This window comes from Protopterus annectens, chromosome 6.part0, assembly GCF_019279795.1.
Source record: "Protopterus annectens isolate FY-2018-M chromosome 6.part0, PAN1.0, whole genome shotgun sequence".
In the NCBI taxonomy this organism is placed as follows: domain Eukaryota; kingdom Metazoa; phylum Chordata; order Ceratodontiformes; family Protopteridae; genus Protopterus; species Protopterus annectens.
This window is the reverse complement of record NC_056737.1, coordinates 159,576,957-159,598,876: the sequence shown is the minus strand read 5'-3', so window position 1 is coordinate 159,598,876 and position 21,920 is coordinate 159,576,957. Positions and strand designations below refer to the sequence as shown.

General features: G+C 39.7%; 1 protein-coding gene across 1 annotated transcript in view; it reads left to right on the top strand.

The window, feature by feature from the left end:
• LOC122803780 (echinoderm microtubule-associated protein-like 5) overlaps positions 1–21,920 on the top strand; it is a 3,919,718-nt gene that overhangs the window by 2,628,617 nt on the left and 1,269,181 nt on the right. Inside the window, exon 26 of the mRNA XM_044073467.1 lies at positions 7,993–8,194. Coding sequence (XP_043929402.1) covers positions 7,993–8,194 — 202 coding nt within the window. The remainder of the gene's footprint in view (positions 1–7,992; positions 8,195–21,920) is intronic.

Sequence of the window (21,920 nt, the reverse complement as noted above, 5' to 3'; positions counted from 1 at the left end):
TCCCCCCACTGCCCCCTTCCAAAATGTCACCTTTCTGTAACTTATTACACTCTCAAAAAATTTGATCCCATTTACCTCTATCTCTTTTCAGTATTTGCTATCTGTGTGAGAAAAAAATCCCTGAAGTCTGCTTGTGATATAAATATACATGTGGAAACACTTTCAAGCAAAAATCTTAATCCTTCTGGTCTTTTTTGCATACTTGGGAGTCATACAAAAATCATCCCATTGCTCCTTTGCAAATTGCTTTTCAGGTGCCCTTTTCCAATCTTTACTAACTATATGATTGATTTATGATTGAATCTTCTAGTTGTCATTCAATATTTTATATGCCTTGATAATTATCCCTATTCAGCTGCAGCTTCCGTACAAATAATGTGATTTTGATGCATACTTAGTTTGTCAGCTTGAATGGCAAAACCTGAGGATCCAGATGGTTACACAGGACTACTGGTGGTACCTACAAATAAAGGATAATTTCTCTTTGACTGTATAAAGTTTTATAGCAAATTTCTCAAAATAATTTATCATGATTCTCAGATACAAAATGGTTATAGAGGGTTGTTCCCGCTGTAAGACACATGCAACTTTATCTTCTTATAATACAGGCTACTGTCCATACGTCTAAGGAGATGGGGGTATTAGTTAAGTGAAAAACTCTCTTCATAAGAAATAGATTGGATTTTTATTTTTTATGCAATGACAACTCAGTAAAACATTACTATTCTGTTCAGAGTACTGAGCAGAAATTCATCACAGGATCCCCTATTGAAAACCAAGTGTAATGCAAAAGAAGTGCGTATGTTCATAGGATTGTATGAGACTAATGACCACCAGGATCTTTACAGGCCTGACCATGCCTCTCAGTAACCTATAGGAGACTGAGTACAGAGATAGGACCTTAAGGAGATCTGTGATGGACAGGATATTCATACTCTGGATTCCTCTGGTGAGGAACCTCTGAGGGCATTCCAACTCCTGCAACTTCCTGGTTAGGTATATGCCAAATCAGGCATTGTATTTAATGATGGGCTTGATAAAGGCTGAGTAGAGCTGTACTATTACTTCCTCAGACCTTGATGTTTCTACATATTTACAACAATTTTTATTGGTAAACTAATATGATTCAGTATTATTTACCACAGCTGTTTGATAAAAAAAATCATAACAATGAATTTGAAATGGACTCTTTTTAGAGCACCATAGAACATAGAGATTTTAACACTCAAACTCACAAACTGAAGAACATTGCACTAACAAGGTACATTTTAGAGCTATGCTGCCTCCCCAACCACAGTGAGACAACCACTTACTGCTAGCAGTTTTAATTGCCAAAAGCAGTAAATAATAAACACAGCAATTTATTTCAAGTCTGCTTCAGGACTGTAGGTGAAGCTGTCTTATAGCTCTCAGCCTTTTACACCAAGAATCCGGATCAAAGCCAAAACATAATTGTCGAATCAAGAACAGATTTTAAATATTTTAAATATTGGTGTTACATACCTAGAAAGTTGCTCTTCTAAATTTTTTTTTGTGTAACTAAGCATTTTCAGAAGGATAGAAATTCTGAAACTCATATTTTTCATTATTTGGGGACTGCAGTCCATAGCACTTTACCAGAAAGTCATAACGTTTACAAGGAACAGACTATAAATACAAGGAAGAAAGCAGGGAAGGTTGAAAACTATGCCCTCTGCACATGCACAGGCACTCACTCACACACACATAGTTAGATCCATTTGACTAAATGTGTACCTCAGATATTTGCTTAAGATCAAGTGAATGAAAACATCATAAATAATGGCTCATCAATGTATCTTGGCTTACTGCTGTCAGAACCATACAATGCAACCCATTGCAACTTCCCCATCTCCTCACAACTTCTTATCTTAAGAATTAGAGGCAAAGAAACAAAATCAGGAACTAATTGTATATTTTCTCTTATATAATACATTTTGGAATAGTAAGCTTTACATTAGCAAGCATTTTCTGAAGGATACAAAGTCTGCAGCTCACATGCCTGTCATTATTTAGTGACTGCAGTCCACAACAACTCGCCAGAAAGACAGAGATTTTACAAGGAGCAGATGAAAATACCCATCATCTTATTTGCTCAATAATTTTGGACAAAGCCAAAATAATGGGATAGATTTATTATTTTATCTGTTTGATAACCAGGAAAACTTACTGGTCAAGTGTTCATTTCAGGGGTGACCCAATAGCACTGTTTGGTTAAATGATTTGCTCAAAGTCCCACAGTAGGCAAATGAAGGTGTAAGGATTCAAACCTTGTACCTTTGACTACAAAAGCTTTCATTCACTTAAAAATTTAACAGAATAACAGTTGTTGCATAGGCATGCATTTTCTGAACAGTAAAAACTATGAAACTGTAATGACTGGCATTATTGACTGATTGACTAACTGGCTGATTGCAATCTTCGGTGATTTACCAGAAAAAATAAGCTATTCAGGGGCAGGGCATAAATATGAGGCAAACTCAGAGACAAGTAAGAGACAGACTACTCTTTTTCACATAAGTTAATAGAACAACAGGTTTTACTTCAACAAACATTTTCTAAACAACAACCATGAAGCTCTAATAACAGCTATTATTTGATTGACTGTAAAATCCTAAGTGATTTATCTGGAAATTAAGAAGTTAGCCAAGGTCTGACAGTTGGTGCAGAGGGTTAAAGCTCTATACTCTTAACAAACTGCTTCTAGGAGTCAAGGAAACAAGGTTTGATTCTTTCTACTTCTGTTTGCCTACTGTATGTGAGTTTGAGCAAGTTAAGTTACTATTTAAGCTTACAAATAATTATGCGTTTCCTGAATGCAAATCACTGCTTGTAAACCATGTCTGCAAATTCTGCGGTTTTTTTTCTACCTCCAGGATCGCACTACAGTGGTGAAAAGGGCATATACCTTTTACTTGTCTTACAGTACTCTACATAGTGTCATATATACTAACTTCAGTTCAGTGAAATGAGATTCAGTGAAATGAGTTTTCAGTAATTTGAGTTTTCAGCAAAGTGGTCGGGGTGAAATGAAACTCAGTGAAATGAGATTCAATGAAACAGAGTAGACCCATATATATATATATATATATATATATATATATATATAAAACGGGTTGTACAGGAAAGATATTGGCATACAAATTGTTAAAATTAACTGTTGTCATAAGATCTGAGTTACAGATCACTTTGTATTCTTAATTTGAAACAGAAAACTGGATTCAAGCTGGTATTACTTGTCTAAGCCATGGTTTAGTAAAAACAATAGTTGAGCGCTTTTGTCCTCATCAGAACTGTATCAAATCTAAGTTAGACATGTAAGTAACAAGTAATATATACTTTTCTATTTTCCATATAAAAAGCCATGTGAATTGCAATGAAGGCATTAATCTAACAGCATGTCCACAGATCACATTCAGTGACAGTAATTAGAGTCGTGGTACATACATAGTTTGCATTTTTATTGTGCCTATATACATGTGTGTGTGTGTGTGTGTGTGTGTGTGTGTGTGTGTGTGTGTGTGTGTGTGTGTGTGTGTGTGTATATATATATATATATATACATATATATATATATATATATATATATATATATATATATATATATATAGTGAGCATAGCATTTTTCTAATGATTTTGATACCCACTTGAAACCTATTTAAAAGTTATAGTTAATGCCACTCCATTTAACACTTATCAATAACAAATATGCTAGAAATGTTTATAAACAGATTGAAATTGATACTTATCTCATTCCCTCCTGGACAGCTCTTTTGTGTGTGTACCTTTACCTTCCAGTGGGTGTGGCTGGAGTCTTTAAAAAACTGAAGTTGTCACCTTACAGTTCCAACAAATACTCATTGACAGAGTTCAAATATCAGTACAATTGTGCTTGCCTTAATGTATACTTCAGGATAACATATTCTGATATAGTGTATGCAGCATGGTTTTTAGAATTATTAATGCAAATGTAAACAAGCAATATTTGATGCCTTGAGGTGCAGTAGGACATGGCTGCAGAAATGCCTGGAGGCGCACTGTAATGAGTTATCTATAGAGATTTGAAGAGAATCTCAGTGCTGGTGGTATGAGATATGGACCAAAGGTGCTGTTTACACGATGCAGAAAAATGCAGACACATTAGCTGCAATGAGGAAAGACCTAATTTCTGGCTAATTTGCATGTGTCTGAATCACCCGTAATCAATTTAAATCAGCACTTCCCTGCTGTTGTTAATATTTTTGGCTCGTGCATCTTGGTGGCACAGACACCCCCCTTTATTCTCTCTCCTACAACATGCACATATTTAAATAAACATACACACCGGCATAGCTCTTACCTGCCCCTGAGTTGACAGAATGTCTCCGATATCTTTTCTTATTTTTTTGTCCTGACCCATATAAAATATCTTACTGTCAGTCAGTAGTGCCAGACATTCTCCTTAATGTTTCTAAAGTGCATTTTGATGGTAGACTTGTTCTATGAACTGTCATTTTTAAAAGCTTCACCCCCAATGTTGTCTAATGTTCCTTCCAAATTTGTCGTGAAGCCTCACACACACACATACACACACACACACACACACATCCCTCTCAACTGTCTGTCCCAATTATACAGAATGTTCCTGCTATTTATTCTTATAGGTACCCTGTCCCTTGTAATTCCCAGACTTTTGCCGTCATTAAGTAATGCCAAAGAATAGCTTTGTATTTTTATTATGTAAAAAAAATTTTCACTAACTGTTCAATTGGTATAGTGGGTCAAGGGTGCAGAGTACGAAAGCTTTTCCCCTGTTTACTTTACATTTTTTTGATAAATGACTTAGGTAATATTGTCTACTGTTCCTGGGTTCTAGTGGAGTCATAGAGGACTAATATATGCGATGGTACAGGGTATGAATCTTTTATAGTGCCTTTAAGTCATAATATATAGGCTGCCCCTGGTGTTTAGTGTCTTCCCCACCCACATCTCTCATGCTGCAAATCTTTGTCTTATTGTTTTAAGGGCCTTTAATGCACACTAGAAAGAGTTATATTTGGTGTCTAGTGCCCCCCCCCCACCAATGTTGCAGGATTTGTTTTAGTCAAGGGGAGAGTGGAGGTGTCAGAACTCGCCCATCACAAATATACACACACACACACACACACACACACTTACCTCACATTCATGCATATATATACAGCCATAGCCAACTCCTGTCACACTCACAGAAATACTCACACGCAAATCTACACTACCCTATCTCCTAACCAGCCTCCCCTATTGTGACCTCCCAGGCAGAGAGAGATAGACAGACAGACACACACACACACACGCGCGCGCACATATATGCACACACCCACAACACTACCTGCCTGTCGAACTCAAGCTCATTGTCACTTACCTCTAATGCGATGGGTTAACACAAACTTTTGCCTTTGTTCATTAACAAACGCAGCCGATGCAACTTTTCTGAGAAATTCTTTGAATCACTCGACTGTGTAAATACATTACCAGAGCTATTTCCAGGGGAGACCACAAGGCTAATTAGCATAAGCTTGACATCATGTTGCAGCACCATGTTATGACATAAAGAACTTGTCTAAGATGTACTTGAGGTGATATGGTATTGACATTCCCACTAAAATATACACAACAGCAGAGGGAGTGTTCCTGCACTGTATAGTTAGAGACACCATAAGTATGGACAGGAGAAAACACATGGCTAATTAGCATAAGCATGACATCATGCTGCAGCACCATGTTAGGGCTGTCTCTTAACTGGAAATAATTATTGTAGTGCAAGGTGTATACCTCACAGTAACTTTCATGAATTTAACCCTTATATAAAATGTGCTGTGTAACACCACCAGTACATAACTGCGCAGTCTGTGTACAGCATGAGATGATGCTTGTATTGCCATAATATGCAAATGTTTTATTGGCCATAAAATAAGCAAAGAGATGAGTATTCATATTGCAGAACTTTTCTTCTCAGATCCCATCTGATCCCATCTGAACATGGGTCTCATCCAGTATGCAAAACAGGTTTACAAAATATAAATACAATTTATAATATTTTGCATTTAGGTGAGGTAACATGTATTGCTTATGACATAAAGAACTTGGCTTAGATGTACTTGAGGTGATATGGTATTGACCTTCCCACTATAATATACACAACAGCAGAGGGAGTGTTCCTGTACTGTATAGTACTGTATAGTTAGAGACACCATGAGTATGGACATTCTGTGTAACAAACAAACATTGTAATGTGACCCTGCCCAGTACTAAGCACTTGCATGAGTGATGACTAATGACCCTTTCTGTTAACACACTAGAATGGAGAATCCCTGCTTGTTGTGACCTCCAATCATCACAGGACCTGGCAACATTGTGCAAGTGGTTATCTGATTTGTGTAGCCTAGTCCTGCTCACTATGCCTTCCTGCTTTTCTCAAATGATAATGTGATTAATATAGAATGTAGCTAATCAGTCATGTGAGATAAAGCTCTTTAAGGGATTATTAAGTGATTGTGTACTTACGTATTTTCATTCATAGTTTGTAAAAAGAGTACCAGTGATTGTGGAAACAGTGCGCCTGTTGTACAGAGACCACACACATCTCCATAGTTGTATACTTGCAGGACATGTAGCCTGGAAGCCATAGAATATTATAGCAATAACCCACTTCTGGGTGTGGGTAATGCTGGATTTACCCACGGTTGGTGTGGTTTGGTCACGAGGGCGAAGCCAACCGTGGGTAAATCCAGCATTACCCACACCCAGAAGTGGGTTATTGCTATTATACAATGACATTATTTAAGAAAAAAAATTACTTTAATAAAATAATGGCATTGTATAATGCCTCCTTGCTGCCCTTCCGCAGCTGTCTGGTATTCTGCGGCAGTTCTGATGTACTGCACATGCGTATGCCTAAGCAGTACATCAGAGCTGTGGGCAAAAGCAACGGAGAAAGCAAGATCTCTGTTGCTTTTTACAAACTGTTTTGCTATGTTAAATGGGTTTAACATAGTGAGACAGCTTTAAAAAAAGCAATGGAGAATCTTCGTTGATTTTTTTTTAAAGCTGTCTCGCTATGTTAAACCCATTTAACACAGCGAGACAGTTTTGAAAAAAGCAACGGAGAAAGCAAGATCTCTGTTGCGTTTTACAAACTGTCTCGCTATGTTAAAGGAGTTTAACATTGCGAGACAGCTTTAAAAAAAGCAATGGAGAATCTCTTTTGCTTTTTTTAAAGCTGTCTCGCTATGTTAAACTCGTTTAACATAGCGAGACAGTGTGAAGCATCGGAGATCTTGCGTTCTCCATTGCTGTAAAACAAGAGTTATAGTAATGGAAAAAATCCGGGCAACCGGACCTTTTTCCATTACTGTAATTCTGATTTACAACATGCACGCAGACCAATCAGCGGGCACGTTTTTGAATATTAATGGGGGGTCGTTGTATAATGTTATTTCCTGCAGAAGAACAGCTTTCACTGTAATTCGTGCTTTATACTACTCTAATTTACATATAGATATGCACTTCCATAGGCATGTTTGCACTCACACATGCACGCACACACACACACTTCTTGCTGGCCAGTGTCATATTTTTTATTAAAAATAAAATATAAATGTGTCAGTGGAGTGGTTATATTTGTTCTCTGTGTTTTAATATATGCTGGAATGCGGGAACAAGCATCACTTTTTTCTCTCCATACTTGATTGTATTGACTGTGGATATTAAAATGGAAGACATACCAAGGAAAAAAGCAGATTAACATGTGGGCATTCCATATGTGAAATGTGGAATGTAAAATTATCTCAAAATTTGTCTTCAAGACTTGTATAATTTTTTTCAGATTTTTTTTTAATGGTAACAAAGCAGTGCAGCTTAAGGTCACAGTCAAGAGCACCAATAACTTTTGTTTTAAGTTTGCAAAGAATTCTTGAAAACATAGTTCACTTGTAATTTCTGCTTTTTCCTCAGAGCAAGTTTGGGAGGTTTAAGAAGTATGTGGCTCATAGCACTCATGTAACCAATGTGCGATGGACGTTTGATGACAGCTTCCTAGTGACAGTTGGAGGTACAGACACTACTCTAATGATTTGGACCCATGAAATGGAAGGACATCGTGATAGTCGACAGTGTGACAGTGAAGAGTCTGACATAGAGTCTGATGAGGATGGAGGTCAGTACAGGGCAGATTAATAAATAATAATAGATCTGTCGAGGATTGTCTACACTACTTCCTACCTTAATATGGTTGAGTAACTGTTCTTATATTTTAGTGCTAAAATGCAATACTGAGCTTTATTGTTAGTTTGGAAAGGGAAAGGTAGGTTCATATTTTCAATTTCATATTTTAGAAAGGTGCAGAAGGTCTCACAAGTGTGCCGCTGACCATGTAATACACCAGGAATTAATAAGCATTTTCTTCAGCAATGCCAGCCTATGACAGCAGTTCCAGAAGTATGCCAAAACAGATTTTAAATTATGAGAGTTATTTTGTTCATAAAAGCAGGAACAGTGCAGGTTCTGTGAAATCAACTGGGCTGAACAGAGATATATATATTTTTGTTGCAGTTTCACCATATTTCCTTTGCAGTACGGTAAACACTTAATGTATGTACTATCTTTTGCCAATTTTACTGCAGGTATTTACAATTACAGTGATGTTACTGTTATTTAATTTTAATAGAATTTAAAATGCCATTGGATCATTGCTGGAATGTAGTATTAATTATAGAGTTTGAAAATATATACTTTCAAATGTTGATTTAAACATTTATGCTACACAACATTTAAATGAGAACAGTAAATAGTGATACAAAAGTTTGATTATTTTTGTTAAGAAGTAGCTTGCAAAAAAACTAAGTTCACTACAATCTGATCTTACTGTAGTCACATTTATTATTATTATTATTTAATCTGATGTTGTGTCTGCCATCCAATCTTCAACGGATGGATCTTTGGATCCATATCGGATTTGACTTTGGCCACTCTTAAGCTTTGGATCCAGCGCTCAGGCTCCTCTCCTTATCCATAATCCCCTTGTAAAGAGCAAATTACCTTAGATTTTGTTTGCCGTTCGATTGCTACAGTCCTTGGTACTCAGGCATTTTTTTCCAGTGAGATACGTCATTTTACTTCTTCTCTGTCTTTCTTCCTTCAGATTAATTTTTTCTGCTTTTTCTTCTTCCTCCTTGATGTAAAAATAAAAATATCTATATTTTGTATAGTTAGCTCTCAGTGTTGTTTAGGCTTTCCCTTCTCTTGGACTTCCATTGGCATCCTTTGTCTTCTCATTTTCAACAGTGAGATATTTCCTGTTGGGTGTGTGTGTGTGTGTGTGTGTGTGTGTGTGTGTGTGTGTGTGTGTGTGTGTGTATGTTTTCTGACAGTTTACTGTATTATCAAAACTCTCAGGTTTTGAAAAGTGTATAGCTTGTAACCATGAGTTGCCACACTCCAACTTGCATTCAAATTGCATCTATTGTTCAATAGCTGAAAGAAGACACAAGCTAGTTTTAAAGTGGCTTCTCCTTGCCTCCATGTGAGAAAGTAACCCACTTCTCACTTCTCTTTGCCCTTTGCTGCATATCCTCTTTCCAATAAACCTGTTGACTGTGTCTGGGGTGAAAAACCCAAAGAGGAAGATAAAGAGCGAGAGATAAAGAACAAGTTAAAGTGTAAAAGAAATTGTCTCTGGATCATTTTCTTTCTTTGGCTCAGGCTCCCAAGATAGCAAAACCTTCAGATATGGTCCTTGGGTTGGAACTGATCCTCATCGGATCTGGTTTTCCTCCTCTCCAAGAGTATCAATTCTCTCTGTGACCTATATCTCACAGATTAAGATCCCCAGTCTTTTTGAGGCCTTCCCCTTCTGCTTCCCTTTTCTGCTCAGTTAGGTCCTCCAGAACCTTACTCAAGACTGATGTGGCAGGATGATGAGAAAATTCCTCATGACACAAATCCAGCTGGGGATCCTCCTGGCTCAAGCCCCTGCCAAATCTGATTTCTTCTTCTCAGCAATTATAGGTCCCTCTCTGTAAGTAGGAAGGTGGAATTGGGGCAGTCGAATCCAAGTTGCGTCTGTGGTATGTCTTTGTCAGAGCTGTAGATATTGTTCTGTTTGACTTCGACAGTCTTCTTCAAATGTTTTGCATCCTTCTGAATCTAGGAGCTGAGTGGTCAGTGTTGGACCTAGAGGAGTTGGGTTGGTTTCTGCTATCTCTTGAGGCTTCATTGTTAGACAGCTCATTTCTGATGGCAGCTTCAGAGCTGAGCTGAGCAGTTCCTTGAGACCAGTTTTCCTTTGGGGTCTTGGCTCCTTCTGTAAGGGCCCCTGACTCCATTTCCATCTTGGACTTTGAGTTTTGAAAGTATGCTCTATCCAGAGAGCAGACATCCCTTTTGAGCGCAGATCCATCCCTCACCCATAGGATTTCTCCAGGTCCTGAGCCTGCTTATCTTATCCTATTGGGACAGACATCATCCAAAAGCCTTGAGCCTGTCCTTGTTGAGGAAACCCTGTCAGCATCCAAGTCCTTTTCAGAACAGCCCACTGAAGGGGTGTGTCGGAAGCACAAGAGTAAAAGGAGATGCATAGATTCTCTACAGGTGTCACTCAAAGAAAAGAAGGGGAAGAATCTCCTAGATCCCCTCTTGATGATGTTATGTTTGGAGAGAATCTGAAACTACTCAGATAGAAAAGAGGCATGGTCCACTGAAGCATCTTTCCAGGAGGAGGAAAAAGTGTTCTTCATGGCTTTCATAGCTGACCCATGTACTTCTTGGGTAGTCTCTCAAGCAGACAGAGATGGTAGACCTCACCTCTAAACAAGCATAGAAGGAACTGTATATGAGCGAGCATGTTCCCTGCAAAGTTCTCAGGTTTCTAGTGTCACAGAAAGATCAACCCCACTGGAGCAAGGACCCTGCTGTGTATTCTGTGGTAGTGGCAGCAGCGACCAAGAAGAAACTGGTAGAAGAGAGTTTCATTGTCCATTCACCAAACAGAGAGCCTCATGCGTTGGACTGGTTTAGGAAGTGAGTCTATGCTTCAGCGACCTTTGCCGTCAGGACATTGAAGTACCTGGCACATCATATGTTTTAGAGAGATTTGACAAAAGAGCTCTGCAATTCTGTCTCTCTCAGGGTCCATGTCTGTTGGGCATAGTTAATCTGTCAACTCACAGATGGCTACTGTTCAGTCCTAATCCAGTGTCTTGATACATCTTATTTCCAGTGCCATGGAAGGCACTTCTACAGCAGCAGGCACTAGCATAACCATTAGAAGACAAGCTTGGATGCAACTTTGAGATTTTACAGAACATTTCAAAACATCCTTTGTCAATTCCCCTTATGCTGGATTGATACATTTTGGTCGGAAAGTGAAAGAAATGTTTTCCAGGAGTGAACATCCTGTGTACTGTAGGAATCACGTTTTCTACCACAGAGGACATTCTCAAAGAATCAAAAGGGTGACAACAAATTTTAGCTGTAAGGGTTCATTCCTGACATTTCTGGAACAAGACCCCTCCCCACTGCAGAGGAGGGAACTCTAATGATAGACATCAGCCCTGGAACAGAGGTGGTCCACAAAACCAAGGCTTTTAGGGTGCCTGCTCTGAGAAGCCCTAGCAGCACTCATGAATGTTTGCCTGACTGCCACTATCTGGAGGCAGTTGGGGCGTCCTTATCTCTCCACCAGTTATCCTGGATGTCCATCAGTCAAGATGTGTGGGTACAGGAGATAATAACCAGAGGCTGTTTCATCCCTTTATTTTCCCCTATACCTACAAAGGAACTTTCTGATGTTCTATCCTTACAAAAGGAAGCAACTGCTTCAGAGATAAGAAATATAAAGAGCTGAGTTGTTCAAGAGGTCACAGCAGACCAGAGAGGATCCAAAATTTGCTCAAGATTCTTTTTAGTTCAAAAGAAAAATAGGGACCTAAGGCCAATCTTGGGCCTAAATTGTCTGTACAAATTTGTATGACAAATGATGTTCCAAATAGTCCCTTTACAGGCTAGTCTTCTTTTCTAAGGAAAAATGACTAGATGTGCTTGATCAGTTTCTGGCGTGCATACTACCACATAAAGATGGACAGGTGATCAATGAGGTTTATTTGCTTCTGGATCGTAGCTAGTCATTTCCACTTCAGAGCCCTGTACTTTGGTCTCACCACAGCCCCTGGGTGTTCACCAAGTGCATGGCAGTGGTTGCAGCTCATTTCTGACTGCAGGGGTTCTGGGTGTTCCCTTATCTGGATGACAGGCTCATCACTGCCCCTCCAGGAATCTACATTTTCAGACCAGAGACTCTTTGCTCTTTCTTTGTTCAACTCTTGGAATTAGAGTAAATACAGCAAAGTCCAGGCTAAAATCCATGATGTCTTTTGAATTTATCAGAGCTTTCTTGAATACGAAGCTTTAAATTACCAAGCTCCCTCAAGACAGGAGTTCAACAATTCACAAGGAAGCTTTAGTGGTGCTTTCTTCTCAGAAGCCACCAGCAAAACTGATCCTATGTCTCCTAAATCCCTTGGCACAGCAATTGCAGTAGTTCCACTGGTCATGTATTGCAAGATAGTTCTACTGTGGACCTTGCCAGTCCAGTGGTCTGTCAGATGACATCCCATGCCCTTTTAAGTGTCACTCACTGAGATCTGCAGATCTCACATCTGATGGTGGTTGGAATCACCGGTTGTGCCTTAGTGATATGCTTTTGTTTTACCTTCAATATGGGCCATGGTGACCATAAATGAAGATCCAGCGCACATGATCTCGGACAGAGGTAAGTCTTTACATCAACATCTTGGAGATGAAAGCAGTCCTCCTATCTCCCCTCTGGTATAATATCTGTCCAAACAGACAAACATGTCTGTGGTTTGCTACTAAAAAACAGGGAGGAACATGATTTTACTGTTTGTGTTGAGAGGTCTTGAGAGTGTAGCAATGGACAATGTCCTCTCATCGCTTTCTGATGGCAGTGAACATTTTGGGAAGTCCTCTATTCTAGCGGACAGGTTGAACAGGTCTGTCCTCCTTCCTCAAGAGTGGTCCCTCAATCCAGTAGTAGCAGAGCACATATTCTGGGGTTGGGTACCAACCATGCTCTGATCTTTTTGCATCTCCCCACAACACCAAATGCGACAGGTAGTTTGCTCTTATCCCCTGGGAGGGGGAGTCATTGAGGTACATTCTAATCTAGAATTAGCCATCTGGACTCCTTTATGCCTTTTTTCCTACCGTTGTTGTTCTTCTTCTTTCGGCTTTTCCCGGTTAGGGGTCAACACAGTGGAACTCCTGTCCGCTAATGATTGGCAGTAGATTTTTATGGTACTGAGGTTCAACGAAAGCATGCCCATTCACGCATGTCTTTCAAACACCACTCGACAGCAGGGAGGACATGCAGACTCCACACAGAAGGTGTTCCAGCCGAGAATCGAACGGGAGAACCCTCTTGCTGTGAGGCAACAATGCTACCACTGCACCACCGCGGCTTCCCCCTCCTGCAGAAAGTGTTGATGAGAAAGGCTACAGTGATCTTTATGGCTTCTTATTGGCCTCAGCAGGTATGATTCCCATTCCACTGGCCTTATCTACTACACCTTCACAGGGTGTTAGTCCTAGCTGCAGATCTTTTGTCTCACCCATCTGGACCACCAGTCTGTCAAACTAGCTGCATGGTTTCTCCAATTCCAGTGATGTCTGGGTAGTCCAGGCCTTCTCACTCAGTCATCCACATTCTGATCTCTTGTCAGAGACCTTCCACCAGAAAGATCTACAATAGTAAATGGAGAAGATTTTCCATCTGGGCCTCCAACAAAATCTTAGACCCATTTAAACCTCATATTCCAGCCATCCTGGAGAGTTTAGCATTCTCTCTTTTAGGATGATGCCAGCTATTCCACTATCAAATTATAGCCTGTCTCTATATCTTCCTTTCATGTTGGGATAGACCACATTGCCATTGCATCCCTCAGACTTTCCAAAGCCTTTCTAAGAGGTACTTTTCTTCTTCATCCTCCACTCAGAGAGCCATCTACTCCTTGAGATGTAACTGTTCTGTTGCAGGCTTTGACTGGTCCCCCTTTTGAACTTGTGGCCAAAATTGATTTGAAGTTCTTGTTGTAGAAAACTCTACTTTTGGTGGTAATCAGCTCTGCTAGGATAATTTGGGAGTTCCTTGAATTATCTTCAAAACCTCCCTGTCTGATCTTCCACAAAGTTAGCATATCTTTGAGGACCAACCCATCCTTTTTTCCTAAAATAGCTTCTAAGTCGTCACTCAGTCAGTCAATCAACCATCCAATATTAATTTGAAATTCTTCAAGTAGGGGCGAGTATACGCTATACTTCCTGTACATGTACTATTAGTTATGTTTCTGTTTGCATAGAAATAAGACAGTTACAAAGACTGATCAGTTATTTGTTTCTTTTTCTCTAGCCAGATGGGTAACAGAGTGACTAAAGAAATGCCCTCCCATTTAATTTTGGATTTTATCTCCCATTTCTAGAAAGAAAAGGGTTTGTTCTTATCCAAAACTCCTAATGTTCACTCGACAAGAGCTGTAGCTTCTTCTACAGCCTTTTTCTCCAAGGTACCCCTTGATGACATTTCTGTTGATGCTACTTGGTCTAAGGTCCATACCTTTATTTTGCATTACAAAGAAGACTTAGAATCAAGGTAGGGAGCATCCTTTGGTTTGGCTGTGCTCTTGAATATCTTTCTGTGAGACCTCCCAAATGTTCTGGTGTCTGGGGACTCTGTCCCATCCATTGACGAATGAACGAAAGAGACATCAGATATGACACTTAGTAGGGCATATAAAATATTGCATGATAACTATAGGGGTTAATCAGAGGAGCTTAGAAAGGATTGAGATGATAGATTGGATAAGCAATTCACTAAGAAACAATGGGATGATATATGTATGGCTCACATATACACAACAAAGTCTAGAAGATTTAGGATTTTTTGCTTGAAAGTGTTTGCTTAGGTAATTTTATACCCCCAGGCAGACTCCAACATTTTTTTCCTCAGGTGAATTGCAAATGTTGGTGGTATGATGGAGAAGAAGAAGGTAATTGAGAGCATGTTTTTGGGAATGTAATGAGTTGGCCGACTTTAAAAATTCCCTGCAGATTAGTGTGTCAGAAATACTGGGTGTGCAAATTGGTGTAACTAAGGAAATGATTTTTTGAACTGTAATAAAGGATCTGTATTGCCTAGACATAGTAAGGCCTTGCTGAGTTTAATTCTGGTGGCTGCCAAAAAAGCAGTTACTAGAAAATGGAAATCAAAGTCTAAACCACCATATTAGAAGTAGTGAATATAGTAACAGAGATAAAAGAACTGGAAGTAGGATCTAGGAAAAAAATGTGAATTGTGGGAACAGTACACGCAGAATAATGTTTTGGAGGAGGAATGAGGTTTAATGGACAGCAGCAAATGAATGAACTATGTAATGTTTGATTGACAATGACTATAGACGTTTATATGCGATGGATAATATTTACAACTGAAAATGTATCAATATGGTTTATTTTCATTTATATAAATGTATGAATTGCCTATGTTATAAGTGATAATTCAGTAACATTTTTTTTTTGCTTAGAAAAAAAAAACATCCAGTCTGAAAGTTATGTACTCACCACAATGATAGATCTGTGTTGTCTACTTCTGTCTTTCCTCAACTTCCCTCCTTCCTTTGCCCATCCTTATTCCATTTCATTGTCTCTTGGAGTGACTGTACTGAACTACTTTAGCCACCACATATCTTATTTTAAAGTCTGTCCATGACATCTGTTTTCTTTCCTTCTTGGTTTTCTGTTATTTTTTTTTTGTTACAAATGGGGAAGTATCCTTTTTTTCTGGTATTGTGGGCAAACTCAATCTGAGGTAGCATTCTTTTTACAAGGACATTATAGGTAAAGGGAGGAGCCTGTATGCTGCATTAGAAGCTTGATAGTAGCTGAAGTTGGATCCAGTACAGATCCAAATACTCATCCATTGAGGAAGAATGGAAACGGACATCACAGGTCTATAGTTATGGTGAGTACATAACTTTTGTTTTATTAATATTTGTTTACTGGGATAGTCTGATTGGGTCATCAGAGTCATCAAATTACACTGTTTAATTTTGTTTTAAAGTTGCCATACAGTACCTTGTTTTTCACTGTGGGGAGGGTAAAAGGAGACTGAGGATGGGAGCAGTTGGATGCAAAAAAAAATTGGGCCTATAAATATGTAGTTTAACTGAACTTTCTTCTTCTTTACCATTTTCTTGAGTAAGACTCAAAAAAACCCAACCTCTCAGTTTCTTTAACACTGCATAGTAACTCCTAGGGATTTATATCACTTCCAAAGCTGAAAGAGCCTTGTTGGTTCTCTCAGTTGGAAAGTCTTCTTAAAACCTCTGGGCACAATACTGCTATTTAACACTTCTGTGCTGCAGTTATGGATTTTGTTGAATTTATCACTGTTTTCCACTGCACTTGTTAAATAAACGCCATCTGTTTGTTACTGTACTGCTCTTAGGTTGTTTTAACAGTATTCTGATATTTCCTAACCTTGTTTTATACTACAAAAGCTGTTCCGAGTTTGAGAAAGTTCTCCTGAGTCTGCCAAAATATTTATAAGTTTTGCAAAGTTTTTCTGTTGTTGAAGTTCTCTTACAATGCACACCTTTTCTGTATTTTGTGAAAATTTCTCAGGGTTACTGAACTTATTTCCAAGGATTCCTGATCTTGCCGAAATTCTGACTTTTGTTGTAAAACATTTCTTACTGCACTTGAGCTCAAAATCAGTTTGTTTTACATTAAGAGAGTTATTTTGCATATTGGTGGGAAAAGAGAGCTGAATTCAGTACATCCAAGTTGGGAACTGCTGGTGGAAGGCTTATTGTGTCTTCATCTGGTTGGCCTGAGTGCATAACTGCGTAAAAGTCTTTCATTCTGCTGGTATACAAGCCATTGCACAAGTGCGTTTCCCCATGCCTTGTATGAAAACAGACCTCTCCAGTTTAAAATTCTCTATAGGAAATGCTCTCCATAGTCTCCAACTGTTCACAGCTGCTTGAAGAGCTGCCAGTTTGTGTACAGGGCGGTACCACTGCAGGTCATCTAATTGTATACTACTAAACACTCACTCTTTGACCTTATAAGTGATTCTCCCCTACTCCTTTCCATCTACTTCGGATTAGTTATAATGGATAGGCACTTCCCTATCATCTCTATTTCTGGCTCCGTGGATATAGGCATCCTGAAGTAGTGTAGTAACTGCCTCATGTTCACTGACAACCATTTAATTTTAGAACAGACAGACACAGTGTGTGACAGATGTAGCTACACAATGTCATTGGAGGCAAAGCTCCCAAATACACACATAAAAAATGCAAATCAGGTTGTTAGTGTTATACCTGAAACACTCACTACCAACACTAAGGAACAAATACATAGACCCACATATGCTGAGGTACTCACTTGTTATCTACCCAAACCTCCAAGCCCTTCTAAAAGCATCTCTCAGAGGCCCTGCACATATAAAAAAGGACAGCACCTCACAAAAACACATAACTCTGAAAATCATTGTATCCCCGCTTCCAAGCCTGTAAGGCAAAACACACCACACAGCCAAACATTCGAGTTATTGGGGATTCCATTGTAAGGTAAACTGATGTCCACCTTACCAGATTAAATTGGAAGCGTGGCCTAATGTTTAAGGTGTTTGCCTTACAAACACAAGGTGCACGGTTTGAGTCTCACAAGGGATAATTGGCTAGGCTTACAATGGCTTGCAAGGGCAGTTAGCCTAGTACTAACCTATGAACCTATAACAAGGAGAAGATCACAGTGAGCTGTCTGTCTGGAGCCAGGATCTGCCAGGTCATGCATGCACTTAGGTCTTTAAAACACAAGTACCACTGTGACACAGTCATAGTCCATGTGGGTGTAAACAACCTAAGATGTACCTCACTGGACTATATGAAGAGAGACATGCTGGATCTCTCTTAATACGTGTCCCAGGTGGGTATGAATCTAGCCTTAAGTAGTATCCTACCTTCACCTGTGATGATGACATAGTACCAGCAAAAAATGATTGACTTCAACAATTGGCTTAGTTTCTGGTGTCACAAGAAGGGAGCAAATATTTGTCAGCCTGGGGGAGACATGATCAACAAACCATGATGGTGTGCCAGAGATGGTTTCTACTTATCACTACTTGGCTTCTGGATGCAGGCAAAAACTTTATATATTCCCATAGTGCCTTTTTTAGGCAGTGCCAAGTTGTTAAACCCTCCAACAAAACAAAAATCATTCATGACTACCTAAAGGTTCTGCTGCTTAATGCTAGGAGTTTAAATAAAAAAACACTGCTCCACTGGTCCAGCAGCATGACTCACTTGATCTGCTCCATGCCCAACTAACCAGAGGTGTGACCCCCTATCATATCCTTGCTAGCTACAGATCCCCTAACATGAGTCTGGAAAACCACAACTCCTACCAAAACCTACTCTACTCTCTTAACATTCATCCTAACACCAGTAACAAGTTTTAAGAGAAAGCAAGTAAATGAAAAAGAACATTAAATATTATAAGGATTTTTTCTAGCAATCAAATGTATGCTTAGTACCAACTTTGTATCTGGTCCTTGTGTCTCCATGGAGACAGTCTGAAAAAGAGACGTGGCTAGGAGGTAATGTTTTCTGAAAGCATTCAAGTGTTTTCCCAGCTAAGAGAACTATAAAGATAAAACAAAAGCAGAAAGTCCTTAGTAGAAGCACAGGCTGTACCACGCGTCTTAGCATGGATAACTTTCTTTTATGTTAACCCAAGTTTGTGAGTTTGGCTGTCAGTTTACGACACTTGTTTCTATTAGGAAGGTAAAACTTCAGTATCTGATGCTGTTCTTTTCATTCTTCCTCACTTATGGGTTATGGATCCGATCCTCGAATCCAACTCAGCCACATACTTTGGATCCAGCTGTCAAGTGCCTCCCTCTACCCATAATGCCCTACTCCATCCCCATTGTTTCAGATCTCACTTGCTGCCATCATGGTTAGACACAGGTTCCACTCTCGAGGATTTGTGAGAATGTTTTTTCTATTATATTATCTCCTAAAACATACATTAAACTTAAACTTGTTCTTATTTCCTCTCTCTCTGCTGTTGCTGATGTTAGGAATATCTCTTTTTTACTAATACTAATTGTTTTTTAGTCATCTGTTGTACCATTGTTAGTATTTTCCTAACCTAACTTTAAAAGGTATTTTCCCTTATTAACATAGTTGGTAACCATGTCCTTTTTCATATTATTCACTGCTAAAAAAAAACTTTTTTGTATATTTCTTAGCTTAAATTTGAAGGTTTTTTTAGCTGACATGTTTGACAAACCCACAGGTGTTAAAAATGCACTTCTTGTGGGCATAAGATCCCATACTCAGATGCCCAAAAGGAGTGCATTTATTGCCTTGGTCTCCAGCATTTGGATATGGCCTTTACAGTCTGCTCTACTTTTAATCCTAGAGAGGTCTCCACTGAAGTCCCCTAGAAAATGTGTGAAAAGTTATCGACCTGACATCTTCAGATTCAGAGTCTCTTTTCCTACTCTTGGACCTGAAACCATTCCCATATCTGAGGGTTTCTTATCCAATAGTCATCTCTCCTTCACCACTGACATCCATGCTGGATCCTAAATCTTCGGATCCAAAGCCAGGTACGTCTCGTAGGAGCAGTATTCCTGAATATTTGGTAAAGCCTATTTCACCCTCCTTGCCTAATGTAATTGTTTCAGACTTCCCTTCCACAATGTCTCCTAGGTCCTTTGGAAGTTTCTCTGAAGCAGATGTGGATAGGATAATGTAAAAATTTCTCAGAGCTCTGATCCAGATGGGGGTCTTGCCAGCTCCTTTCCCTGCTGCATCTGTTAGTGTACAGTTAAAGCTATTTCTGTTTCTTTCTCCAATCTGACCCATGATTTTGGAGCCCCAGGATCAGAAATCCAGGAGAAGTTCAGTTTTGGATCTGAGGAAAATTTCCTCCTCCACTCCAACTGTTTCCTCGACAAGTTCTGCTTCTATACCCTTGGATCAGAATGGGTCTTGGAGCTGAAGTATTGGCATTTTATCCAAGGGGGTAGGGTCGGTTCCAGTGCTGTTGGATCCATCCTTCCACCTTGGAGCTTCGACCTTGGACTGTTTGGATATGATTCTTCCTTCAAGGCATGGATCCAGGGGTGGCTGTGATCTACTTTCCTCTGAAGCTTTGGCTCTGAGGAAGCCAATTGGGGCATCTCCTTGTCCCGCGGCCTTCAAGGTGGTAGAAAGGGCTTTTTCTCTACAGAGAGAACCATCTTGTCATATTTTGGATCCTTCCCCTTTACTCTCATTGGTTCTGAGCTCTGAGTCACTCAGGCCTATTCCACAGGGTCAACCAGTTCCAACAGGCCTCCAGCAAGTGCCAGTAGAGGAAGTTCACCTCTCTTCTGACACCTCTCCAAAACACCCCATGGAAGAAGTCCCCCAGAAGTGGATATGTAAAAGGAGACACATATACCCACCCTTGGAGCCTCTCATGAAAGACACTTATTTTGTTGAAAGAGAGGGATCCCCCAGATCACCACCAGATGATATCTCCTTTGAAGATATTCTAGAGATCGTAAAGCAGAAAGGTGGTTGGTCATCCCAAACTTCTTCTCCCGAAGAATTAGTGTTATTAGAGGCTTTTGGTTTTGGCCCATCTACATCTTGGGTCAACCCCCAGTGGATGAACATATTGATCTGGTTTCCTGATGGGCATTGAAGGAGCTGGATACTGTTGAGCCCATCCCCAAGTGACCTGACAAGTTCTTGGCACCACCTGAAGACAGACCCCACTGGAGCAAAGGAGTCCCAATTGATGTTGTGGTGGTGATGGCAGCCACTAAGAAAGAGCTAGCAGAACAAAGTTCTGCTGCCCATCTGCCTAACTGAGAGTCTACAGCATTGGACAGATTTGGAAAGCGAGTGTTTGCCTCAACTATCTTTGCCCTGAGGTCACTGAACTACCTGGTGCATTTTACTAGACTTTAGATGATTTGACTAAAGAGCTTTCAAATACTGTCTCAAGCTATATGTCTGCTGAATATTTGAAAAGAACATCCTCTTAGCTGGCCACTCTTATCTGTTTTCAATGCTTTGATGATGTTAAGCTCTCAAACAGTTGAAGGTATCTCATGAGCAGTCATTTCAGGCATCAAGTTTTCTATGCTTCAGTGGACCTTCTCCAGGAATCAGAGAGGTGGTAAGAAAATTTGGTTCCGTAAATCTCAGGGACCCTTCCAGGATTCGCATGGGGAAGATTCCTTCAGAGACAGAGGGCAAAATTTTTATGGTAGACATCGTCCTAGAGGCAGAGGAGGCCCACAGAACCAGGAATTTAGAGATTCGTTTTCAGACAGGCCATATCTGCACTCCTGAAGTGCTGCCCGACTGTCCTATTCTGGAGGCAGTTGGGGTCAGTTTTCTTTGCATCTGGACACCTAGACCAATGCGTTTATATTACCTCATCAAAATTTTACTGCATCAAAGCAATAAATGTCGAACACAATTGATCAATGCAGTAAAATATCGAATGAGTATAAAAAAAACAAACAAAAAAAAACTAAAGGGCGTAGGCACCCCTGCACCCTCCACACCCCCGCTACTTAAATATACCAATTCTGAGACTGCACTACATTGAGGTAAATGGAAATCTCCCCCTACGGAGACTTCTGTTTACCTGGCCGATATTCTTCACTTTCGATATTGTTGTGCTGACAATATCAGATTCGATATTGTCAGCTTGCGACAATACAATATACAAATATCACAAAAGACTCATGGGTGCCACGAATAATATCCAGAGGTTATTGCATACCATTTTTC